Source organism: Camelus dromedarius, chromosome 1 (assembly GCF_036321535.1).
Source record: "Camelus dromedarius isolate mCamDro1 chromosome 1, mCamDro1.pat, whole genome shotgun sequence".
Lineage (NCBI taxonomy): Eukaryota > Metazoa > Chordata > Mammalia > Artiodactyla > Camelidae > Camelus > Camelus dromedarius.
In genome coordinates this window covers 96071102-96093938 of record NC_087436.1, presented here as the reverse complement: position 1 = coordinate 96093938, position 22837 = coordinate 96071102, and the positions used below count along the sequence as shown (strand labels likewise).

Genomic DNA, 22837 nt, shown 5'->3' with positions numbered 1-22837 from the left:
TCAGAGCCTGGATCTTACCCAGCCAGATCCTGTTTCAGGACAAGCTCATAACCAGTCCACATGCTGCCTCTCAGTCCTACTTGGTCACAGCTAAGATCTACTGGCTTCTGAAAAATGACCTCCTTTATTAAAGTTAATTGTTTAAACACAGTTTAAATCAATTATGTACACTAAAGAAAGGGGAGAATTTGAAGCAAATTCTGCAGAACAAAATCATCCCCAAATTACTTCTATTTTTGGCTATGGAGATCACCGAAGTCATAGAGCTTTTAAGACCATCCCCCAGTGCCAGTGACCGAGACACAGTATTTGTCCAAATTTTAAAGCCTTAAAATGTATGAAGAGAACAAATGAGCTTATACAGCAATTGGAAAACAATGGAAGTCAGTATATAAATAAGTGCTAAACTTTGCAGTGAAACGTCAGGCAGCTGCCAACCTCCAAAGGATTCCCAGTGAACAGCTGCTACAGTCCCACCTTCCCCAACTCTGCAGCTGTGACCAGACAGGGAGGGGACACCCAGACAGGACCCACCTGCCCAGAGTCCAATTACCCACGACACTAAATCCCTCCCAGTGCATAAAGCCACTCAGTTACCTTTATTTTGTCAAATTCCTTGAAATGCTATGCTGATACTGGAGTATGGTACTCTTGATTCTGGACAGCAAAAACCACTATGGGAACAGATAGAGGCCCAGAAAGTTTCCGCAGCAAAACATGCATAAATCAGCAGGGCCAGGTTATGAACCTCTGATTTACAGATGCATTTGCCTAAGAGGTCCCTTGAAAAATGCAGCTGTCTGAGGTTTCTGCTAATACCTATGTAAGATCATCTGCACCCCAGGGGTGCCAAAACGGAGGGCTCTGGGCAGCAGGATCTGGATACAGGCATTAAGAGTGGAAGAGGAGAGTGGAAGAGGAGGGTGGAAGGTATAGCTCTGTGGTAGAGTGCATGCTTAGCATGCATGAGGTCCTGGGTTCAATTCCCAGTACCTCCACCAAAAAAAAAAAAAGTAAATAAATAAATAAACCTAATTACCCCCCCTTAAATAAAAATAAGTTAATTTTTTTAAAAAGAGTGGGAGAGGAAAACAGGGAGGGGTGAGAGGTGAGTACCCAAAGATTTCGACATACTACCTGCGCCCAGAAAAGCTCCTTCTCTCCCAAACAAGTATTCTCTCCCAAGTACTGGGCTACATGTGGCTTCAAATAGCTTTTGTTAGAAACTCACATGACAAAATGCAGTAAGTAAACCCTGATCGGAGCCTGGTTCCCAATTTTAAACAATAATAGAATAGGTTTAAACAGCAATAAAGGATATTTTGAGGACAACAGGAAACTGGGATAGACAGTATTAGAGACATTGTTTACTTTCTTGGCTGTGATGCTGGTATTGTGGCTATGTTGAAGGAAGTCCTTAATCCTACAAAGTGATGGCAGAAGTACTTAGGTGAAATGTGACTGTCTGCAAATTGATTTTAAACAGATCAGCAAAGAAAGTAGGTAGGTAGATAGACAGAAAGATGACAGATGGACAGAGTGAGCAAGTGAATACGGCAAAATGTTCAATCTAAGTGACTAGGATCTAGGGGTCCACTCTACTATTCTCTCAATTGTTCTGTAATAAAAATTCACAAAGTTCTATTCTATCATTTTTTTAAAATACCCTCTGTGGGAACTGAATTATTATTTTTAGTGGGAAAAAGCATTTCAGTCACCAACCCAGATACTCAAAAAGGAATGTTTGGAGCACAACCCATTCTCAAGGTGCAATTTCTCTGTATAAGTACCATAGGAGTTGAGAAGGGAAGTAATTAGTGTAAATCCAGGAAGAAAAAGGACTTTACATTAGGTTACAAAAGAAAAACTGAATTTGGACAAAAAGGGAACATACCTTCTTAACAGGCAAGAGGCTGGGTGACAACCTGAATCACTCCTGAACCCCAGGTAGCAACCAGAACAAAGGACTGAAACTGGGGTGACGTCAATAGAGAGAAACAAGGATACTTAAAAATAATGGTGGAAACTAAATATTTACCATCACAGGGCTCCTTTAAACTAGAAGGGAAAAACCAGCTTTGCAGAGTAGAAAGTCCCTAGCATTCTCCACAAGTGTCTGGGATTAACATTTGAAGTGATTTCTCAAGGTCCCACAACTTCCTGACCAAACACAATTCTTCAAGGGCATAGGGAGACTGAACACAGAAAACAGCTCAGGCCCCACAGCCACTCCTTGGGAAGGGACTAAGTTTAGGACTAGTGTTTTGAGAAGCCAAGGATCTAAACTTCTGGACTCTTCCTGAATTTTCCAGAGTACCTCAAACAATGGTTTGCATTCAGATGACATAGAAGTCTCAACTGACCTGGGCTCACCCCAGACTGAAACAAGTCAGTTGCCGGTGTCTGCATCAGGACACAGGCCGGGAGGCCACCAACCACGCCTCTAGGACGGAAAAGACTCAGGAACCTCGGGTGGATCCCAAGGGGTGGGGGACACCATGGGGTCCTCAGAGAGGTCTGTAAGCAAGGGCAATGACCAAGGGGCTGCAGGGACAGGGAGAACTCAAGAGTCTGGACCCCGGCGGAATCTCCCCGCTCTTCTTCTCCTGTTCCCTGCCCCTCCCCCTGCTTCTCCTCCTTCTTTTGCTATTTTCAGTGTTGTCCTTTTGGGGATGTTTTAAAGTCTTTAGTTACTGATAGCACCGTCAGTCCCCTGGGGATGGGTCAAGTGGCTAGGGGACAGGAGTGGAGTGAGATGTTGACCGTAGACCCTTCTGCAGTCAATTTCAAATTGTCAATTATGTCCATTCGAGAAAGAAGTGGAATTTTTAAAAAGACATTTGCTTGAGGTGACTAAAGCAATGAGACTTCAGAAATGTAATATCCACTTCAGATTCTTTTCAAAAGGTGGTGTCTTATAAAGAATGAGTTGCTACTTTAAGGTAATTGTAAGGCAGCGTTTACTGAGTGCAGTGTGCCAGGCATTGGTCTAGAGGCTTTGTGCACAACCTCATTTCATTTCCACAACATCTGTAAGGTAGGTGGTCTCATTACCCCCAGGTGCAGAGGAGGAAAATGAGGCACATGGGGGTTCAATAACAAGTCCTAATGTGAGTAGGACAGGATTTAAGCCAGGCCATGTGACCCCAGGGCCCCTCACTCTTAGCCACCTGGCTCAACAGTGTCTCTAAGAGTGGAGATTGGCTTTCAGTTTTACTTAGTAAGTAACACATGCCTCACAGTAAAAAGGTGGGTTAAACCATCACCGACTGATGTGGGCTGGAGCCCAGGTCCACATCCACTCACTTCAGTGCCCTTAAAAACTTAAAACCTGCCTCTCTCCAAATGACCCTATTACGTGTGATAAACGCTGGAATCTGTATGCATCTTGTTTTAATGTAAAAATTACCTTCACGAAAAAGGATTAAAGTCAGCTACAGCAAGATGAAATCTGTACTTTCATTTTTTGAAAAATTCTCAGCAGCATAAAATTTCCCAATATTAATTTTAACTGCAAAAAGCAAAAGATCATTCTAGAGTGTAACCCTATTTTATTCCTCCATAACCATTATGACAGTAAAAGAAAGACTTTTTCCTATCTATTCAAAAATATCTTGTTCACAGGTATATGTTTTCACATTATTACTCACAAACCACTGTACTTATAAGGAATTCAATTTAATTTGTACCAACCATGTTAGTTACATCACATCTAAAAATCCTTCAAAAAGAAAGAAGGGAGGGAGGGAGGGAAAGAAAGGGAAAAGGAGGAAGAAAATCTTCAATCCTACACATGATTAGCTAGAAATACCATACAAGATATAAAGGTTCCCACCAAGATGATACTTGATGCTTTCACATTCATTATTTTACCTGAAACCTATAATCCCAAGAAGGTAGCCAAGAGGGTGGATAAGATCCTCATGTTGCAAAAACCTCAGTGGTCTAACATGACATCCCAGGACAGAGGCAACGAGCCAGACAGAAGAACCAACACTCAGAGCCGCTGACAGCCTCCCCACCCACTTCACTACAACACACGTCGCTTGGGCATACTGTGGCCAAAGTCAGGAAATCCAAAGGGGTGAAAGAACTCACAGGAAAAGACCGATTTAGGTCAAACAAGCCTGTTTCCCAAGTGCAGAGAAGGGTGTCCTGCCTTTGTACCTCTATGCCTATCACAGTTCCTGGAACACAGTGGGAGCACCTTGAACATCTGCTGCATGGAACCTGTGAATCATGAAAGCAGATCCCATCCTTCCAAAAAGGCTCCTCGACAACTGATGGAGCATCCACTTCCACTGTAACGGGATAAGCAGTTTTGTTAAGATGCTGTTTGGTAGAACAGAACGTCCAATGCAGTCATACCCCCATTTGCCAAATACCAACAGTTTTTTTAAAACATACACAAATAGGTTGTTTTTAGAGTTGGATGACTGACTCATCCCATAGCTCAACCCACTTGTTGGAAAAGCCCTTTCCGAAGGATGTAAATACAGGAGCAAGCCCCTGGCCTCATCGAAATCAACAGAAGGTTCGTTAGCAAGATGCAAAGGAAGGCCACGAATAGCAGCACGTTCCCAAACCCAGCTCTGGGAACTGACCTTGAGCTGGATTTTCACGGGACCCCATCACATTCCAAACTGCCTCGTCTGTCAAGGGGTGGAGCTGACACACCCTCACCCAAGGCACTGCCCTTTCCCACATGGATGCCATCCCTAACAGATCTGATCCTGCACGTTCCTCACAAGAGGCTGAGCAGGGACTAAGTCAGAAATTATGTAAACTGTGGTTGGAAGCTAACTGGCAAATGCCAATCAAAGCTACCAAACGGGAAGAGGACAGGCCCAGATGGCCTGTTTCCGGCAGAAACTGCAAGAAGGAGGCTGGGGAAAGAGGAGCAGTTCCCTTAGGAACCAGCGACTCCCCCGGAGCTTCACAGACAGGGTGCTGGACCAGGCCTCTGGGAGCTGCGTCCCTGGTTTCTGGGTACAACCCACCTCTGCCAGGGTCGGGGTCCAGCCAAGTAATTTCCAGCTCGCAAGACAACACAAACCAACCACATGGGGAAAGAAGGTGTGTTGCTGAGCCGGCTGGAGCTTAGTAAGCAAGGACTTCAAAAGGGAAGACGGCCAGGGCCCAGCCCTGCAGAGGGAGAGGGAGATACTAACAGATCTTCCTGCACGTGTTAGGGGTTCACCATCCCCCACATCCACCTTCCACCTTTACTTGCATATTTTTTTTAATCTTTAGGATTCTTAGGTAGGTGTTACAAAAATGAAACCCATCTTAGAAATGAAGACATTAAAGAACAAAGTATTAGAAAAAATATATATGTATGTATACATATAACTGAATCACTTTGCTGTACACCTGAAACTAACATTGTAAAACAACTACACTTAAATAATTTAAAGAAAAAAGTATTGAAGTCAAGGTCACTCATCTGGGGAGTGGCCAGAATTTGAACTGAGGTCCGTTGCAAGCAGGGCCCAAGCTCTCAACCAGAGCTGCTCCCTAGAAATAAAGGAGGCAAAAGCAGAAGCCAGCTTTTTCTTGGCTGCTCTGTTTTCATGCAACTTATTTCCAGGCTGTCCATCCCAGGCAAGTCTATCCAGTTCCCAATGCCTCAGTTTCCTCATCTAGAAAATGCAGATCATTATAGAATTGTTTCTGAGCAGGAAATGAGACGAGTTTACGGGTTTAGCCGAGGTCCTAGCACAGAGTAAGTGCTCAGTAAATGTCAGCCCATATTGTGGTGATGACTATTATCAGTGGTAGTAAACGTGAACACAGCTATCCTCACAAAGCACCCAGCTCAGCTGGGGATACAAAGCCAAAAGACAGGAAAAGGCAATGAACAACATGAGCCTGACTAGAGGAGCAGTGTTAAATGCAGGGGACAGAGAAATACACGAGGCCTGGAGGTGAGTGGCAGCTGCCAGCACAGTGCTCCCCAGGCAGCATGAGAGCACGAGGGGGCGGCCGGTCTGCGGCTCCTACAACCCTGACATCAGCCCGGTTTCTCTTCCCTCCAGGAACAGGAAGTGGATAACAATTAAACAGAAAACTACAAAAGCCCTAAACACAGGGTTTTCCAGTTAGTCACAGGTTAAGTCAGGCAGTGTTCCTGCTACACAGGCATGTGGCCTGCCTTCTGGGAAAACGGGAATTGGGAAGCAGAGATGAGTATATGGGTACATATGTGGGGTGAAGTTGTGAAGTGCTCTGCCAGGAAGTCTCCCCTAGGGCTGTCAGAGAGCAAAGGACAAAGGGACTAGGAGAGAAAATAAAGACCACTTTGGAAAAGGCAAACAAAGGGAAGGTTAAACAGAAGTAATTAGGAAAACCCTAGACGTAGAGAACCTGATTTTAAGGGGAAGAAATGAACATGAAAGTCAATACGGTGAAACTCAGAACCCTGAACCCCAGTAGCAAGGGTTAGACACATAGAAAAATACTATTAATGATAGTCACGTACTGATGCATAGTTTGTGTAATTACTATTCCAAGCACCTTATAAGTAGGAACTTGTTTAACCCTTACAGTAACCCTGTAAGGTAGGCACTATTGTTTGCAACCCCATTTGACAGATATGAAAACTACAGCACAAAGAGGTCAAGTAACTTACACCAGGTCACACAGCTAGCAAGTAGCAGCGGTGAGACTTTAATCCAAGCAGTCTGGCTCCAGAGCCCCATTCTCTATGCTCTATTGCCTGTGAGTTAACAGTTTTGATATTCAGTAAATTTCCACCAAATGGGATTATCCATAGCTCATCTCTATGTTGAGTCAGAGTCTTGAGTAGAAAAATCTATGGGTAATCATTACTCATCTAATTCAATAATAAGCCTAGAATGAGAGAATGGTTTTCCCTAGTAAGTCAATTATTGGGAAGAGGTGCATTTAAGTAATATTCTCTCGATGCCAATTTATCAGGTTTTTCTGGCACTAAGTGCTAATTTCAAAAAAAAAAAAAAATCCTGATACCATTCATAAGAAGCAAAATCAAAAAGCCACCTGATCTGCATTTAACAATGTTGGAATTGCTGATTACTTCTCGGAAATCCTAAACTTCCCTTTGACTTTTAAAACAATAGAAACGATTTATATAAAGGGATCAGATCTGCCATATCCCTTCGTCCAAAACAATCTCAATTGTTAATAAAAATGTGAAATGAAGAAATAAACACAAAGCAAAATTTTGAGCTAACATGATCTCAGTTTCATTGAAGGAAAAAATACCAAAATGTCTACACTAGTTATTTCTGAGTAGTAAGATCATAAGTTATTTTTATTTCCTTTTTAGTATTTTATATTTTTTGTTGGTGGAACTTGGGAGTTTTTTTTTTCTTTTTCTACTTTTAGCATTTTCTAAAATGTCTTAAGGCAGTCACTATAGTTGTTTTGTTTGTTTAGTGCAGATAGAAAGTCAGTAAGGAAACTTTATTTCTATTAGATCGAACCATATGAAACTGTTGTCATGGTAGGTCAAAAATAGTAGAATACTGGTAATTTCGTATGGTTTATCCTAACAGTAATATTCATGCTGTAGAGATAAAACAAAGTTACTGGAAACCCCTTGGTAAGGAGGCTATCTCTAACTGCAATCCATAATATTTATAGACTAGATGCTTTTACTGACGGAGGGCAGAGAAAATGCTATGAAATCTTTGATATACCTTAGGAGAGACGGGTCAACAGAAACCACAGAGTGGTGTAATGTCTACTTTATTACACTGTAAAACACAATGTAAATACATAAACAATAAGGCACTGGCTTGATATTTTTTTTCTTTCCCACTGTACTTTTTTTAAAGCTATTTCAGTCTTTATCTAAATAGTAAAACACCATACTTTCAAAGAGATTGTTACAACCACAATGTTTTAATACTATGAATTGATTTTTCCCAGTAGGGAGGGCTTGATTGTTTCAATTCTCCATCACCAACTGGGTGTCCTGCAATTCAATTCACTTCAATTCTGACACCAACTACCCCCACTTCAGACACCAGCTGCAAAGGACATCTAACCATTTAATCAGGCTAGCCGACTACCAAGTCAGGGCCTCCTGGATCTCCCTCAGATGCCACAATTTGCTGTGATGACTCAGAGAATGCAGGGAAGTGCTATGCTTATGCTTACAGTGTTATTATGAAGGATACAACTCAGGAACAGCAGGATGAAAGAGAAGTGTAGGGCAAAGAGTAGGGGGTGGCACAGAGCTTCCATGCTGTTTCCTGACACACCACCCTCCCAGCGATATCCATGGGTTCACCAATCCAGAAGCTCCTTTAGCTTCCTTGTTTCAGAGTTTTTATCAAAGTTTCAAGAAATTTCATTACATAATGACTGATTAAGTCACCGGCCATTGGTGATTAACTTGATCGCCAGACCCTCACACTTTCCTGAGATCAGGGGATGGAGCTGAAGATTCCAACCCTCTATAATCCTGCAGGTGGTTCCTTGGGCAACATCTTCAACCTGAAGCTCCCTAGGGGTCCACCAAGAGTCACTCATTAGCTGGTCAGGTAGGGTCAAAAGGGCTAATTATGAATAACAAAAGACACTCTTATCACTCAGGAAATTTCAAGGGTTTTAGGAGTTTTGTACCAAGAAAACAGGACAGAGACCAAATATATGTGGTCTCTATTACAGCACGTTGACCCAAAGTCAGGAGTCTGTACTCATTTAAATATCAAGATGCAGCACTGAACAGCCGGGAAAAGACCAACTGTTGTATTATATGATTCTAGCAGAAGAATTCTCCTTCCCTTCTTGAAGACCACCCCCTTGCTGACCCCACCCCCACTCAGACACTAAGACACACCAACCCCACTGTCCGAGTAACTACTAGTTCCTGATATGTGGGCACCTAACGCATACTAGACTACTTTCAACTGGGTTATTTTTCCTTCCCCAAATCTATTTAGGCACATTATAAGAAATCAAAGGACTAAGAAAACGGACTTGCCAGAAGTGATGCAGAGACGAGCCCTTAGCCAAGCAGGGTCTTATAAATCACCCCAGTGCTGATTTGTATGTTTTATTTCAAGGCACTGCCCTAAACACTGATGGCCAACACTGCCCTCCTGACCTGGACCCAGAGGAGAAAACCATGAGAACCTGACCAAAAACGGGACAAAAACTAGAAATGCACAACAGCCTTAAAACACATGTTAAGTGATGGAGAATTCTGGAGTCAGAATGGTATGTACAATTTCAGAGGATTTACTCTCACTTAAGACATACACAGTTATTGAACTTTTCCCATTAATGAACTCCTTTTGGTCTTCACACCACGAAGACTACACACGGCACTTCATGATTCTAATTCCCAGCAAACTGAAAACCTGTTTCCCAGCATATTACACCTATACACTACACAGACCAGATCTGTATTACTTACAAAGGGCTGTATTATTCATTGGATCCTCCAAACTATTCTGAGATGTATAAAGAACAGGTATGTTCACTCTCTGTCCCTCCAACTCACTCCCCCGCTCCCTGCCTACACAATCAACCAAGGGCTTTGTCTCGGATCCCCCCCAACCCCTGCGCCTAGCCTCCACCTCCACTCTGCAGTCTTATCTGATGCAATTTTCACACCAGGTCTGCACTGACTTCCTACCCAATTCCCACCCCTCTGCACCCCTTTTGCTGGGCTGCCATGGCCACACTCCCTTTAAGGTCCACTTAAAGTGCCTGGGTTTAGGCTATGAAGTCTTCTCCAACCCTCCCATCAGGAGGAAAGTCTTTCCTCTGGAATCCCACATAGGGCACTTTGTCTGTAGTCCCAGCACATTTTCCCTTATTCTGTGTTCACTGCTTCTCTCCTCCCGCTTCTCACTCACAAGTCAGCCGAGAACAGAAACCAAGTTTGTTGTTCATTTTATATACCAACACAACACCTAACAGTATCTCAAATAAGGCCCTCATTTTTAATTTTTTATTGAAGTGTAGTTAATTTACAATGTTGTTTCAACTGTGCAGCAGTGATTCAATTATACACATACATACTCCTTTTCCGATTCTTTTCCATTATAGGTTATTACAAGATATCCAATATAGTTTGTTGTTGATCTATTTTATATATTTATATATAGTAGTGTGTATCTGTTAATCCCAAACTCCTAATTTCTTTTTCCTTAATGGAGGTACTGGCGATTGAACATAGGACCTCCTCCATGCTAAGCACTCATTCTACCACTGAGCTATACCCTCCCCCAAGCCCTCATTTTTAAATGAATTGCGTGCTGTTTGTAGGGAATATCCACATGTTTCACCTGAAAAGACTGTTAAGATGCTGAGTTGGCAATTCTGCACATGAAATGAGTTTTATTTTCAAAACCTAGCTTTAAACCTTTTTCTTTTAATTTTTTGTTTGTTTTTGTTTTTTTAAGGAGGGGGGAGTAATTAGGTGTGTTTCTTTGTTTGTTTGTTTAAGTGGCGATACTAGGGATTGACCCCAGGACCTCCGTCCTGCATATTAAGCACGAACTCTACCACTGAGCTATACCCCATCATCTAGTTTTAAGCAATATCCGACACCTCTTTTTTTCCATCGGTGGTTGTTTTGTGTTGTGCTTTTACAGAGGAGAAGGAGGAGGCTGGAAAGAATTGAGGAAGCAGCAGAAGCATTCAGGCCATGCACGCATATAGCACAAACATGCAAAGGAAGACGAAGGAATGGCTACTCATTAGCCATCTGCCACTTCGCCAATGCCAGGAAATTCCGGGCAGCCGTTTTTTATAACGTGACTAATTCACATGATTGTGTTGGAGACTTCCAGCTATGAAGAGTTGTTACAATATTTGAAAATTAGTGCTCCCAAGTTATATTGTGAGACAGAAAGCCTGGTGAATTCTTCAAACTTCCACCCGTTACAGGAATCTCAGAGAACCGCATTATGTTTGTATATGCACGGGGGAGGAAGGCTTGGCATGTTACTGATACTGAAAAGAATTCATTGTTTGTTTTTAACCCTACCTATCACGTGACGTTTTATGTACAGGTTCTTTATACATTTTCCACCACTCAGCTGAACTCATCTGGCCAGTTAAGAAGGGTACCGCCATAATTGTGTCTATTCAGGAAACTGAAATTGATTATTTTAAATAACTCCCTCACATCAAAATTTTGTAGACTTCATTTCTTAAATCTAATGACATGTAAATTGAATTAGTCCCTTCAAATATTTACTCTAAAAGTAAATAGGCAATTCCTGAAGAATTCCTTGGATAATCGCTCATTTTCCACTAAAAACAAAATCTACATTTAATTAATAAGCTCTCTTGGCTTTCTCTTTAGGTAGATGAACCTACAATGAAAAAGTAAAAAAAAATAATAATAAATTTTAAAACTTCCTTTTACCAGTTGTGCTATGTGTGGAGCACATGCAGTTTCACATAATAACAAAGACCATCTGAGAACAGTGAACATACTTTTAGATTTGGCTTCTCATCTTGTGACTTGAGCAAGACATTTCACTTCTCTTTGTCTTGGTTATCTCTCTGTACTTCTGTTTCCTTATGGCTACAAAATGGAGAATACAGCAACCTGCTCCTCAGGTGGTTGCAAGAAATAAATTGGATCAAGCAATCAAATATTTGAGCATGCCTTGCATGCTCTGTGTCTAGTTAAGAAAAATTCTGTGTTAAATAGATGCAACATGTATCCATGGACTCGCGAATATTCACAGGAGATAAAATCAGTGAGAATAACTAGGAAAGGTTTCCTGGAAGTGTTATCCTTGATCTCAGCTTGAAGGATGGGCGGAAAACAGGATGAATAGCCCACAAAGAGGGGAGGGATTTCCAGGTTAAGATATTTAGTCAGCATCTACCAGGAATGAGTTAGAAATGCAAATTCTCCAGTCCCTTCCCAGACCTAGACCCTAGGGTTGGGGGAGGGGGAGGGAATCTACCTGTGCTGTGTCCAGCCTTCTAGTGAATTCTGACGCACGCGCAAGTGTGGGGACCACGGCTGCAGATCTGTTTGCTGTCACCTCCTCTCTTCCACAACCACCTGTCCTCCACCAGACTAATGCTGACATTTTTATAACTGTAAGTTCAATCTTCATTTCCTCCAGAAAGCCTTGCTCAACATGTACTCTCACCCCACTCCCAGCCCCAGCTTAGGTCCTCTGGCCCTGTGCCATACTTTCCTTATCAAGGTACTAATGACACTTTATCATGATTGCTTGTTTAATCGCCCCTGATAACCAGTGCTGGCTCCATAAAGGCACGGACTGTGTCTATTGTGTTCGCTTCACATCATCCTAGTGCCTTGCACACAGTTAAGGCACTTGGCTAAGACTTGCCGAATGAATAAATTAAAGAATTAACCTGAGAAACAAAGCTATAAAGGAAAGGTATAAAGTATTAATATGATACAGATATAAAACTAACAGCTGTATTTGGAGTACTGGTTGCAAAAACACAACTGAATTTAGTTTGCATTTGGAAAGGGCTCATGAATGGATTTGTGTTTCGAAAACCTTTGCACTGAAACTTTTCACAAACACTTTTCAAATACACCAATGACACACCATATTCACCTGTTAAGGCAGTACTTGCTTACTTTTTATTGCCATTCTTTTTTCTCCATGACCTGATTCTCCACCTCAGGCTTCTGGAGCAATATGGCTCATGGAGGTGGGCAGACAAAGCAGCCTCTTCCGAATTCAGGAGGGGAGTGAGAGAGGGAACTGACAGCTAAGGTCTGTAGATGATTCCAGAAAGCCTAAGTCTTTGCTTTATTATGAAGAAGACTCTCTAGCTGAGTCAGAACCTCTGGATTCCAGCTCCGGCTTCCTTCACTCATTCAAATGTTTAAGCATCTGCCTGTCCTGTGCTCGGACCTGAGCCTTGGACAGTGACCAAGACACACACGTGGGCCCTCCCTCACCAAACCTAATGTTCTACTTCTCCACTGAGGCCGTTCCTGGTCCCCGCAGGCTACCAGACCTCTCAGGGCTCAGCATCCCCATCTGCAAAGGGCGGGCTTACTTAATTATAAGACGACCACTGAGTCCCCTCTGACTCTATGACTAAGAACAGTACAATTACTCTCAGAAGTTGGTTGGCCTAAGTCAGCGGAGGGACAGCTTGAACACAGTGGGAAGAGTCCTAGAGAGAGTTAAGAGCCCCCTCAAGCCCTGGCTGGGCCAGCTTGGCATCCTCATCTGTTAAAGAAGCTTTGAAGAGAGCATCAGGGCTGACACTACAGGACTGTACCTCCTGGTCCCAGTATGTGCTTTCCTGGCACCACTGAGGCATTAACAATTCTGACACTTCCTGGAAGTATCGTCAGATCCCACCGCTTAAGGGCTCAGTCTCACAAGGATGCCAATCACAAGTCCAGGTTGTCACCTGTACTTATGGCCAACTGCCTACAGATTGGAGGCTCCAAGGACCCCCTCCCTGAGTTCAATTAACAGAACTCAGGGAAACATTTTACTTACAAGATTACCAGTTTATTAGTAAAGGGTTAACAGCCAGATGGGAGAGAAGTATTGGGCAAGGTATGGGGAAAGGGTGGTGCTTCCTTGCGCTCTGGGCGTCCTGCTCTCCACACATCTCCACGGGTTCACCCACCAGGAAGTTCAGCAAGTCTCGTTGCTCAAGCCTTTAAAGTGCTTAATCCGCAGCCCTCCCCCTGCCTCTTCCCCTTCCCAGAGGTGGGCGGGTGGGTGAGGCTGAAAGTTTCAGCCCTCTTCTCCCACCCTCCTTCAGGTGACCAGCCCCACCCTGAGGCTATCTGGGGGCACCACCCTAAGTCAACTCATTAGCATACGCTCAAAAGGGGCTCCTTAGGAAAAAAGACAACGCCTTTCATTTAGGAAATTCCAAGGGTTTGAGGAGATTTGTGCCAGGAACTGAGGACAAAGACTAAATATATTTCTTATTAAACATACATTATTATATGTTATACATCATATATTATATATATTGCTACTATATATAGTATATATTTCTTACATTCTACTTCATCACAACAGTCACCAGTGAACAACGAGAAGATGAGTGTTGGTGACCCTGGATAATCAAAAAGGATGGCAAGTGGATAGTTACATCAATTCTAGGGGAAAACTGTCAAAACCTTGGGACTGTACCTACAGATCCACTGGCTAGAGAAAACCCAATTGGTCAATCTTTCAAAATTGTGCTAAAGAAACTGTCACAGCCTACCCTTACAAAGGTAATGGCTTCCTCCCATTTTCCTTCCTCTCCTTTGCCTAATTTTGGTAGCTAATGGCTCACAGCTCCACAAATCCCCTGCATCCCAGGAGAACTCCCTGCCAGGCCCCCTGGTCCCTATTCCTCCTCCCCTGGGGCCTTGGTGCTGCTCAAAGCTGCTTCCTCAACCTCCCCGCCCATTACACACAGGACACACCGGCCTCAGGGGTCAGGGCAAGATGAGACAGGGAACACCTCAGGCAATGGCTCAGGACCTGAAAGGAAAACTCTGGAGCAGGTAGGAACTTTGTCCCATCTGATAGCTGTGGCAGGTTAGTACCTGGTTAAGAACAAAGTAAGAATAATACATTTGTTTAGTATTTACTATGCACAAAACATTGCACCAGGCACTCTCATGGTTTTTTTTGTGTATGTGAAATTTACTTTTTATTTATTTATTTGTTTTAGGTTATGCTGCCAAGCTTTTTTTTTTTTAATTGAAGTATAGTTGATTTAAAATGTTGTGTTTGTTTCTGGTGTACAGCATAGTGATTCAGTCATACATATTCTTTTCCATTACAGGTTATTACCACTCTCATGTTTGTATCTCATGTAATTGTCACAAAAATCCCAATCAGGCAACTCTGCCATATTTTCTCCATAACCCAGAGGAGGAAAGTGGTCCAAAGACTTTTTTACCCTCTGAACAATATTAGCACTTTATTAGTGGTTGGAATACAGTCATACACAGGAGTGTGCAAACAAAATGGGGGGATAGAGTTGGGGAGAGCTGGCCACTGTCTGGGATCCTGGGATGAGCAGACAAGAAGGCAAGAACCTTGGGGTACTGCAAAGGGAGGGACAGAAAATCCCCTGAGTTCAATACGTCTGGCACAAGGATCCTCAAAGTGAGATAACTGGGCGCAGGAACTCAGTCTGGCTCAGGTACCCAACACCTTCTACCAGCCCTCCCGCCCCAAAAAGTCCCTTGGGTGGATTCTATTTCTTCTCTCCCTTACAAAGAAAGCTGTGTCAATAACTGGCAGAGGAAAGTAGTTTCCATTATAATAGGTACCCATCCCTAAAGCCACATAGAATACAGGAAGCCTCAGATTTGCCCAGGTATCTATTTAATCAGATCCCACACGAAAATACTAAGGGCCACTCATTTGACGAGTTCTCTCTCTCCCCTGGATACCTACTACTTTGAGCAGGTTTACATTCGCCTGCCCACAAACCAACAGATGAGTCATGGAAGAGGAAATGCAGGTCCATAATCCCTTATCTGAAAACTTGGAGGTCAGATGTGCCTCAAAATTCAGACTTTGTAATTCTAGAAAGGTAACACAATGCATTTAGCACACATTATGTGACACTCAGAAATCAAACTCATTAATACTACTGCAGCCAAAACTTAGCAGTATTCAAACTAAGTGAGATAAATATACACTGCAGACTCCCACCTTGGTTCGGGCTAAGTTTTACCCACCAACGGAGTATGCAAAAAGCCTCAAAAAAAACTGTTCTGGTTTTCAGAGCTTTTCAAATTTCAGAATTGTCCATAAACGATTACAAATGCGTGCACATGGCTCAAATAGTAGAAGAAAACAGTCTACATACAAGTGATCAAAGACATACAATCACGGTGCCCATTTTTGCCTTACAAATTAGCACGTATGTTTTTCAGAGAAAATGCCAAAGGCGTGAGAAGTGAGTCCTTGGACTTGCTGTGAGAATGTAAACTGAGACAATGGTCAGGTCACTAAGACTGGTGTCATCAGTGGCCTCAAAACATGAATAACTTTGACCCCAAAACTGCCTTTTCAGGGACCCAATTTCTATGGAATTCATCAATATCGAGACAAAGCTTTAGGCATAGATGTTCACCGAAACAAGGAGTTTTAAATTTTGTTTACAAATAATTAACAAAAACTGAAATCTAAAATGGAGGCACAGTGAAGTAAAATACAGAGACTCCATATACTGGAATTTTATGCAGTGGTTTTTTTGAGTGTATAGGGAAATGGAGACACCTCTAAGTATAACATGAGGTTAGAAACGCATGGTACAAGGGTACGCTTGCACTGTGATCCTATCAAAGCGAAAAACACAGACAGAGAGTGTATTTCACCAGAGTGAAATAGGCTGACAGTGGCAAGTACCTCTGAGTGATGAGATTAAGGGTGATTCTCTCCCCTTCCCTCCAAACTTTAAATCTTTTGGGGAATTTTCCAGAAACACCAAGAACACTGTATTTTAGCTAAGGAGAAATAAGAAAAAAAAGGTGTAGTTACTTAACTCCCAGTCAGTGGCAGCAAACTTACGAATCTGAGGTGTCACTCTGGACTTTTATATATTTACAGTGACTCTATGACTGCAAAACCATCACCACCTCCAGAATGAACACATTTGTAGTCCACATTTAATAGATAGTTTGCTTGATATATAAGTCTAGTCCAATGCACATTTTGGGTAAGAAATGCAAGAAAAAAGTTACACAGGATAAAAGACATATACCACCTTGCTGTTTGCCAACACCTTTCAGAGGCAACAGCTCATTTTATCCTGACTACGAGCCAGTAAGGCAGATAAAGATAGGAGGTGGCACATACCCATTTTACAGGTAAGAAAATAGAGGCAGAGAGGGCCACACGCTGGAAAGCAGCAGGGACGCTTCAAGTCCAGGATTCTAACTTGGCACTTGGTGCTCTCCCCACTGTATCATGCCATTACCCTATTAATGACTCGATAAATATCTTAGAATAAAAAGAAATTCCTCACTCTAAAGAAAAACAGAATGATTTAGTAATAATAATGGGCTTTAGAAATGAATAGATCTGAGTCAAAATCAAAATTTAACTTACACACGTAAGTGACTTTTTCAAGTTAATGTCTCAGGACTCAATTTCCTCATCTATAAATGGAGGGATAAAATCATATAGCTGACACAATATTGTAACAGTTAAATGATCTGAGTACTTAGACCAGAGCCTGCCACAGAACAAGTGTAATAAATGCTGCATTCTTTCCTCCAAAAAGAATAAAATGCCTACAGTGTACTAACTGCAAATTCCAGGTAGCCACTCCAGACTCACTATTCTACCTGCTTTCAGCAGCCTATCAAATCTTTACAGTTACCGAAGTGACTGCCCTGCAATTCTTAGAAACCACTCAACATATTAGTTTTAACCAATGACAATTTAAATCATTTTTTGTCAGTTTTAAATAACTTCTCTTTTGTCCCAATAGGTAATTAAACTTCAACATCAGAGGCAAACAATTCTTTAAAAAGTAACAACAAAATTTTTTCGTTTCTATCACCTGGGGCTTTGGTCTCTCTCATTCAAATTTAACTACTGAAACTCCCAAATAGTTTGTTTAATTTATTTGAGGGTTGGGCAGGGAAGATGGGTAATGACAGGCAGCTCTCAGATTTTTCATTTCCTCTTTGAATGAAATTTGGGCGTGGAAGCCCAATCTCCAAGGGGTGCTTTCTCACAACATTCTGTCCACTGACTACGCATCCTGTAGACATAAAGCTGGGCAGCTACCTGACCAAAGGAGAACCCAGAATTTAATAAAGCTTATCATTAGCATCTAAATGAGGAGTCAGGAGGCTGGATGGAAGCCCGCAGAACTCTAGGAGAGAGCACTTGTCATTTCACCAGCCCCTGGTCATTTTCCACCCACTCCTTAACTCAAAGGCCATGCCCACTGTCTGCAGAAAAACTAAGCCCTAAGTAACCAGAGAACTTATACATAAATAAGCCAAGACGTGGAAAATCATCTGTTCTGGTGCCTGTGGTATATAGTTTCGAAGGCTGCTACTAAGACAGAAACTTAATGAGATTCTTCGACTAGGCAGGAAGTGAAAGAGACATTGCCACTACCTACTGTGATGTTAACTGACCTTCTTTTCTCTGCTTCCCAACTTCTGATAACCACATGCTTACAGCTGTATGGTGTCCTAAACTTCCTATCTTAGAATCTCAACATGACGGCTGCAGTTGATTTCTGTTCTATTTCCTCTCTGGGGAGCAGTGCAGTACAGGGGAAAGAGAATGAACTTTGGAATCAAGCAAACTAGGTTATCAAAGATAAAGATACATGAACACACACTTGCACACACACACACACACACACACACACCCCTCCTAGGGGTTTTGCTTCTCTTACTGAATGCTAACTGATACACTAGCTATGTGATGCTGGGCCAATTGCTTAACCTCTCTGGGCCCCAGGCGCCTCACTGGAAATAAGAACTTCACAGAATTATGAGAAATAAGTGTAAAAATGAATATGAAGCGCCAAATTCAAAGTTTAACACATAGCAGGCATTCAACATTATTTCCCACCTTTCTCCCTACTTCTCTAAAACAGTCCCTACAAACATTAACACTGTTTTAGATTTCATGGGAACCAGATGTTGGCTGTTCAGGGCATCTTCTTAAGAAATGGGTCTCAAGTCACACTGACACATTTGCACCCTGTATCCTTTCCTTTTTGGATACCTCATTCTTCTTAAGTGTAACTTTCATCAAAAAGGTTACTGTGCAATTAAGATGAGCACGTTCTTCATCACATTCCAGTCCTGAAAGCTGAATGTTGGTTCAAAGATCCATCGAAACACAAACTGACTCTTAGGATGGATTTCTCCTGCTGATGACTGATTACATGCATCATGAGCTGAATTTTTAGCAATTTTCCTCCCAGGTTAAGCTCTTCGAATTCTGGAGCAACTGACTCTAGCCCTCTAAGTACTGTCTACAACCTCGGGTCTAATTTGAACCTGATTACACACCTATCTGTCTCAGCAATGAGACACAGGGTGAAAACCAAAATCCCCCATCCAATAATACATGTCACTAGCGGCCATTTCCTTGAGGTGGATGACTGAAGGAGATACGCATCAGCTAATAAAGACTCAGGAGACATGTTATCCATCCTGTTCCCTTCCTAACATATTCTGGTTTCTGCGAAAAAGTGAAGCCCAAAGTGGTAAGTCAGTTTAAAAGCTGTGATCTAGTGGCGTCTTCCCAGGAGTGAAGAGCAGTATGTGTGTTTTCATAGAGGAAATAGTCATGGTTGGAAGGCTTCCAGTTACTTGCTTATTATTTGGACCTGAAGAGGAGCTGCTCAAGCTTGGAAGAGCTTGCTGACGTAAGATTCCAGGATCTAGTAACCCCAATTGGCCAAGAAGGTATACGTTTACTTTTTTTTTTAACTACTGCTGTAAGATGGCAATTAAGAGGGGGACCAGTGGTAAGGAATCCCAGTGTCTACAGTCATAAAACAAGAGTGTGAGAAAGGACTTCAGTAAAAGTTATACCTCCTCTTAGATTTCAATTAAAAACTCCTGCTCCAAGTTCATCACTGGGGACAGCATTTTATCATCTCTGCTGGTGGCTTCCTGCTCTAACCACAGAAGGTTCCTTTTGTGGCGACAGGAATCAACTCAAAGAAGAAAAAAAAAAAAACGGGTAAGTTTACAAACGCACCTTCCCTTTTTCCAAGCCTGATTTATCCAGAATGTGTGGGGAGAAATCTGAAATCCCCAACCTGTTACAAGAATCCGTCAACCACTAAAATAAATGAAAACTCGGAAAGAAACTGGAAACCCTCAAGGCTTTAAGATATTAAAAGAAAAAAAAAAAAAGGAGGGGGGAGGGAGGCGGCGACAGCGCACCCGGTCCCCTGTGTCACGATCTTCCGCTCGCGGGGCCCTTGAGGACAAGGGCAGGAAAGGGGTCCGCGGGGCTCCGAGGCGCTGGGCCCTGGCAGAAGCGCTCCCGAGGAAGGCAAGAGCAGGCCCGGTCCCTACACGCCACACAGCTCAGAGGTGGGGGCAGGAGGTAACAGGTCCTCTGAGGAGCGGGCTAGAGGAGGGAAGGCGCGAGCAGGGCAGGAGGGAAGGGAGGGACGGGAGCCATCGCCATGCGCCGCGCCCGGCCGAGCCACCCACTGACAACCAGATGTTCAGCGCCGGGATCCCGCGGCTGTGCCAGGACAAGGGCAGCTCGAGGCGTATCGGCGCTGCCGTCCGGATCCCTCCACTCCTCCCGCGCTCCCTGGCCGCGACGGGGCACTCACCCGGGGCCACCAGAGGCGAACTCACGGCACCACCCACGAAGACAGCAGCAGCTAGGACAGCGGACCCCGGGAGTCCTCGCGGAGCCATCGCCGCGTCCCTTCGCCGCGGGGCGCTGCGTTCCGGATTCCAGTAGGGTGTGCAGCTCTGGAGCCCGCGGGCGGGCGGATTAGAAGAGCTCAGCCTCCGCGCGCTGCGCACCCAGCCCCGCCGTGGGCCCTCCCCTCAGACCCCACCCACCTCGGCTCGGCCCAGCCCAGCCTCTCCGAGCCAAGCCCCGGGCCCCGCCTGCCCTGGAAGGAGGCCTATTCAGTGACCCGGCCCCCGGGCCCGCCCATCTCAGCCTGGTCCAGCCTCACCCTTCCTCACCCGCTTCCTTTCCAAGTCCGTCCGCCGCTCCAGCAGCCAGGGTTAGTCTATGGCCCCGCCCCTGGGCCCCGCCCGCCAGTCCTGGCCCCGCCCGCCAGCTCTAGCCCCGCCCACCTCGGCCAGGCTCCTGCTGGCGGCGCGCGGTGCTTCCCCTAGACCAGCTGCACCGTAGCCACCCAGATAAGCGCGGGAGCCCGGGGTCCGGACAGGGTCGCTGGTGCTCGTCCTCCCGGGCGCTGGGACCAGGCGGGCGTGGGAAGAGAAAAAGAGCCGGGCAGGAGGTTCTGGATGGGCAGACATGGCCAGTATTGGAATGGGCACGATCTTTTTTCTCTGTTGGCATCTCTATTCATGCTGGCATGCCCCTCGGTGACTGGTCCAGGGAGGGGCGCAGCCGGGATATCAAGTTTCAGTGTTTGAAAATGAGAAAAGGCAAAAAGGCAAATTATTTTAATATTTCCACTTCCATTTAAGCTGTTCCTACTGGGGAAAACACACCTCTGCGTACGTCCAGGAACAATTTTTTTTTTAAATCGAGTGTTCACATTTCTCCTAGCAAATACTTCCACGAAGTAACCCTTCAAGTGCCCAGTCACTTATTATCTTCTTATGTCCTCAGCAGCTCTGTGAGGTGAGTAGTATCCTTAGTTTACAAGCCAGGGAGTAAACCCACGATGGCCAGGCCACCGTGATAAATTGAAATTAGCTCGCCTTCATTGTGTTTGCTCACTGCTGCGCCTTCTGCTCCTGGTTCAATGACAGCACTCACTAAGTTAGAGGTCACAAGTGGTTTTTAAAGTTGAATCATCATCACAGGCACTGGTTGGACGCAGAGTCCTCCTCTGAGGAGTTCCCTCTTTAATGCCCTTTAGAGGCTCCTTCTGAAACAAGGTGGTCAGGCCTTGAACAATGGCCTAAGAACACCAGCAAGGGGAGGGAGTGGGCACTGGAGTTTTTCACAGAAGCAGGCTCTTCCTTGGCCTGTCAGCCTCAGATTCTCAAAGGAGGACTCTTTAATCTTCTCTCTGAGTCCTCTGCGCAGTCTACTAGACTCTCACAAACGTTTGCACTGAGGTGGGAATTTCCAGTGACAGAAGCTCAGACCACTACAGATGGCTTGGGCTGCAGGTTGAAGCCTTTGCCCTTTGAACCCAAAGGCTGGCACTGTGTGCCCTATGCACAGGTGTCCCCACATCCTGCAGTCTGGCAGGTAAGGCAGTTTTATGCCAACATAAAAAGAGAATGGCTGCAGGGGAAAGAGGTCCATGTGGGTCTTGAACTCAAAAAAGGGAAAAGTCCTGAGCCCAGAAACTAAACTATAAATTATAAGTTGTAGTCAGAACCAGCTACATAATTTGCAGAGATCCATGTAAAATAAAAATGCAAGGCCTTTTGTTCAAAAATTAGGAATGTCAAGGTGGTGATGGCCTGACATGGAGGCTATCTAAGCATGGGCCCCCGTGTACAGGTCACACACCTGTAAAGCCAGCTCTGGAACTTAGAATGTACCAAAATTCTTGGACAAAGATACCTATTCAAAATGTAAAATATCATTTTTAAAATGAATGATGTTTCATTTTTTCCTACAAATTGAACTTACTATTAAAAAGACAGGACCATTTTAAACAACCTATTCAAATTGGATGTCTGCTTATGGCTCTCCAGAAATAAAAATACAATCCAGTAATTAAAGCCAGAGGAAACCTTAGTAATTATCTACCACGCCCCTTATTTTACAGATGAGAGATAGTTAAGTGACTTGCCTGGTATCTCATTGCTAGTATGAGCCAGGGTTGGAAACCAAGGCTCTAAAATTTCCCTTCTCAGACTTTTCCATAACACTTAGCTGCTTGACACACTCTCTACAGATATTTCACTGTCACACAATCTCATATATATGCACATCTTATCAATGGAGGGAGGGACAAAGGAAAGAAGGAAGGAAGGAAAGAAAATCAAGTTTAAATTATTTTCCAGGTACTTAACCCTACAGATTTGCTTACAAGATTAAAAAAGTCCCACATAGGCATATTTAAAAGCCATTGCTTATTGTTTTATTTTAAATGTGATCAAGGTTCTCATTCACATGAGGAAAAGGATGTCATATTTCTTCTGAGGGAATTAAAATTTAACATCACAAGACTAAATGATCTTCCCATTTTTTCAGAAATAAAGTTAAAGGATCATAGGTGGAAATAG

At 43.6% G+C, this 22837-nt stretch overlaps 1 protein-coding gene across 3 annotated transcripts in view; it reads right to left on the bottom strand.

Moving 5' to 3' along the window:
* Positions 1-20459, bottom strand: part of RELL1 (RELT like 1) — a 60839-nt gene extending 40380 nt beyond the window's left edge. Inside the window, exons 1-2 of one of the 3 annotated variants that reach the window (XM_064487522.1) lie at positions 20272-20452; positions 19511-19635 (exon numbers count right to left, since the gene is read on the bottom strand). Coding sequence is in view for 1 of the 3 variants with exons in the window: in XM_010982437.3 (XP_010980739.1) it covers positions 20272-20359 (88 nt within the window). In the remaining 2 variants the exon portion in view is untranslated. Of the gene's footprint in view, positions 1-19510; positions 19636-20271 lie in introns of all 3 variants that reach the window. The other 2 variants (XM_010982437.3, XM_010982438.3) reach the window with 2 other exon arrangements.
* Between the last annotated feature and the right edge of the window lie 2378 nt (positions 20460-22837).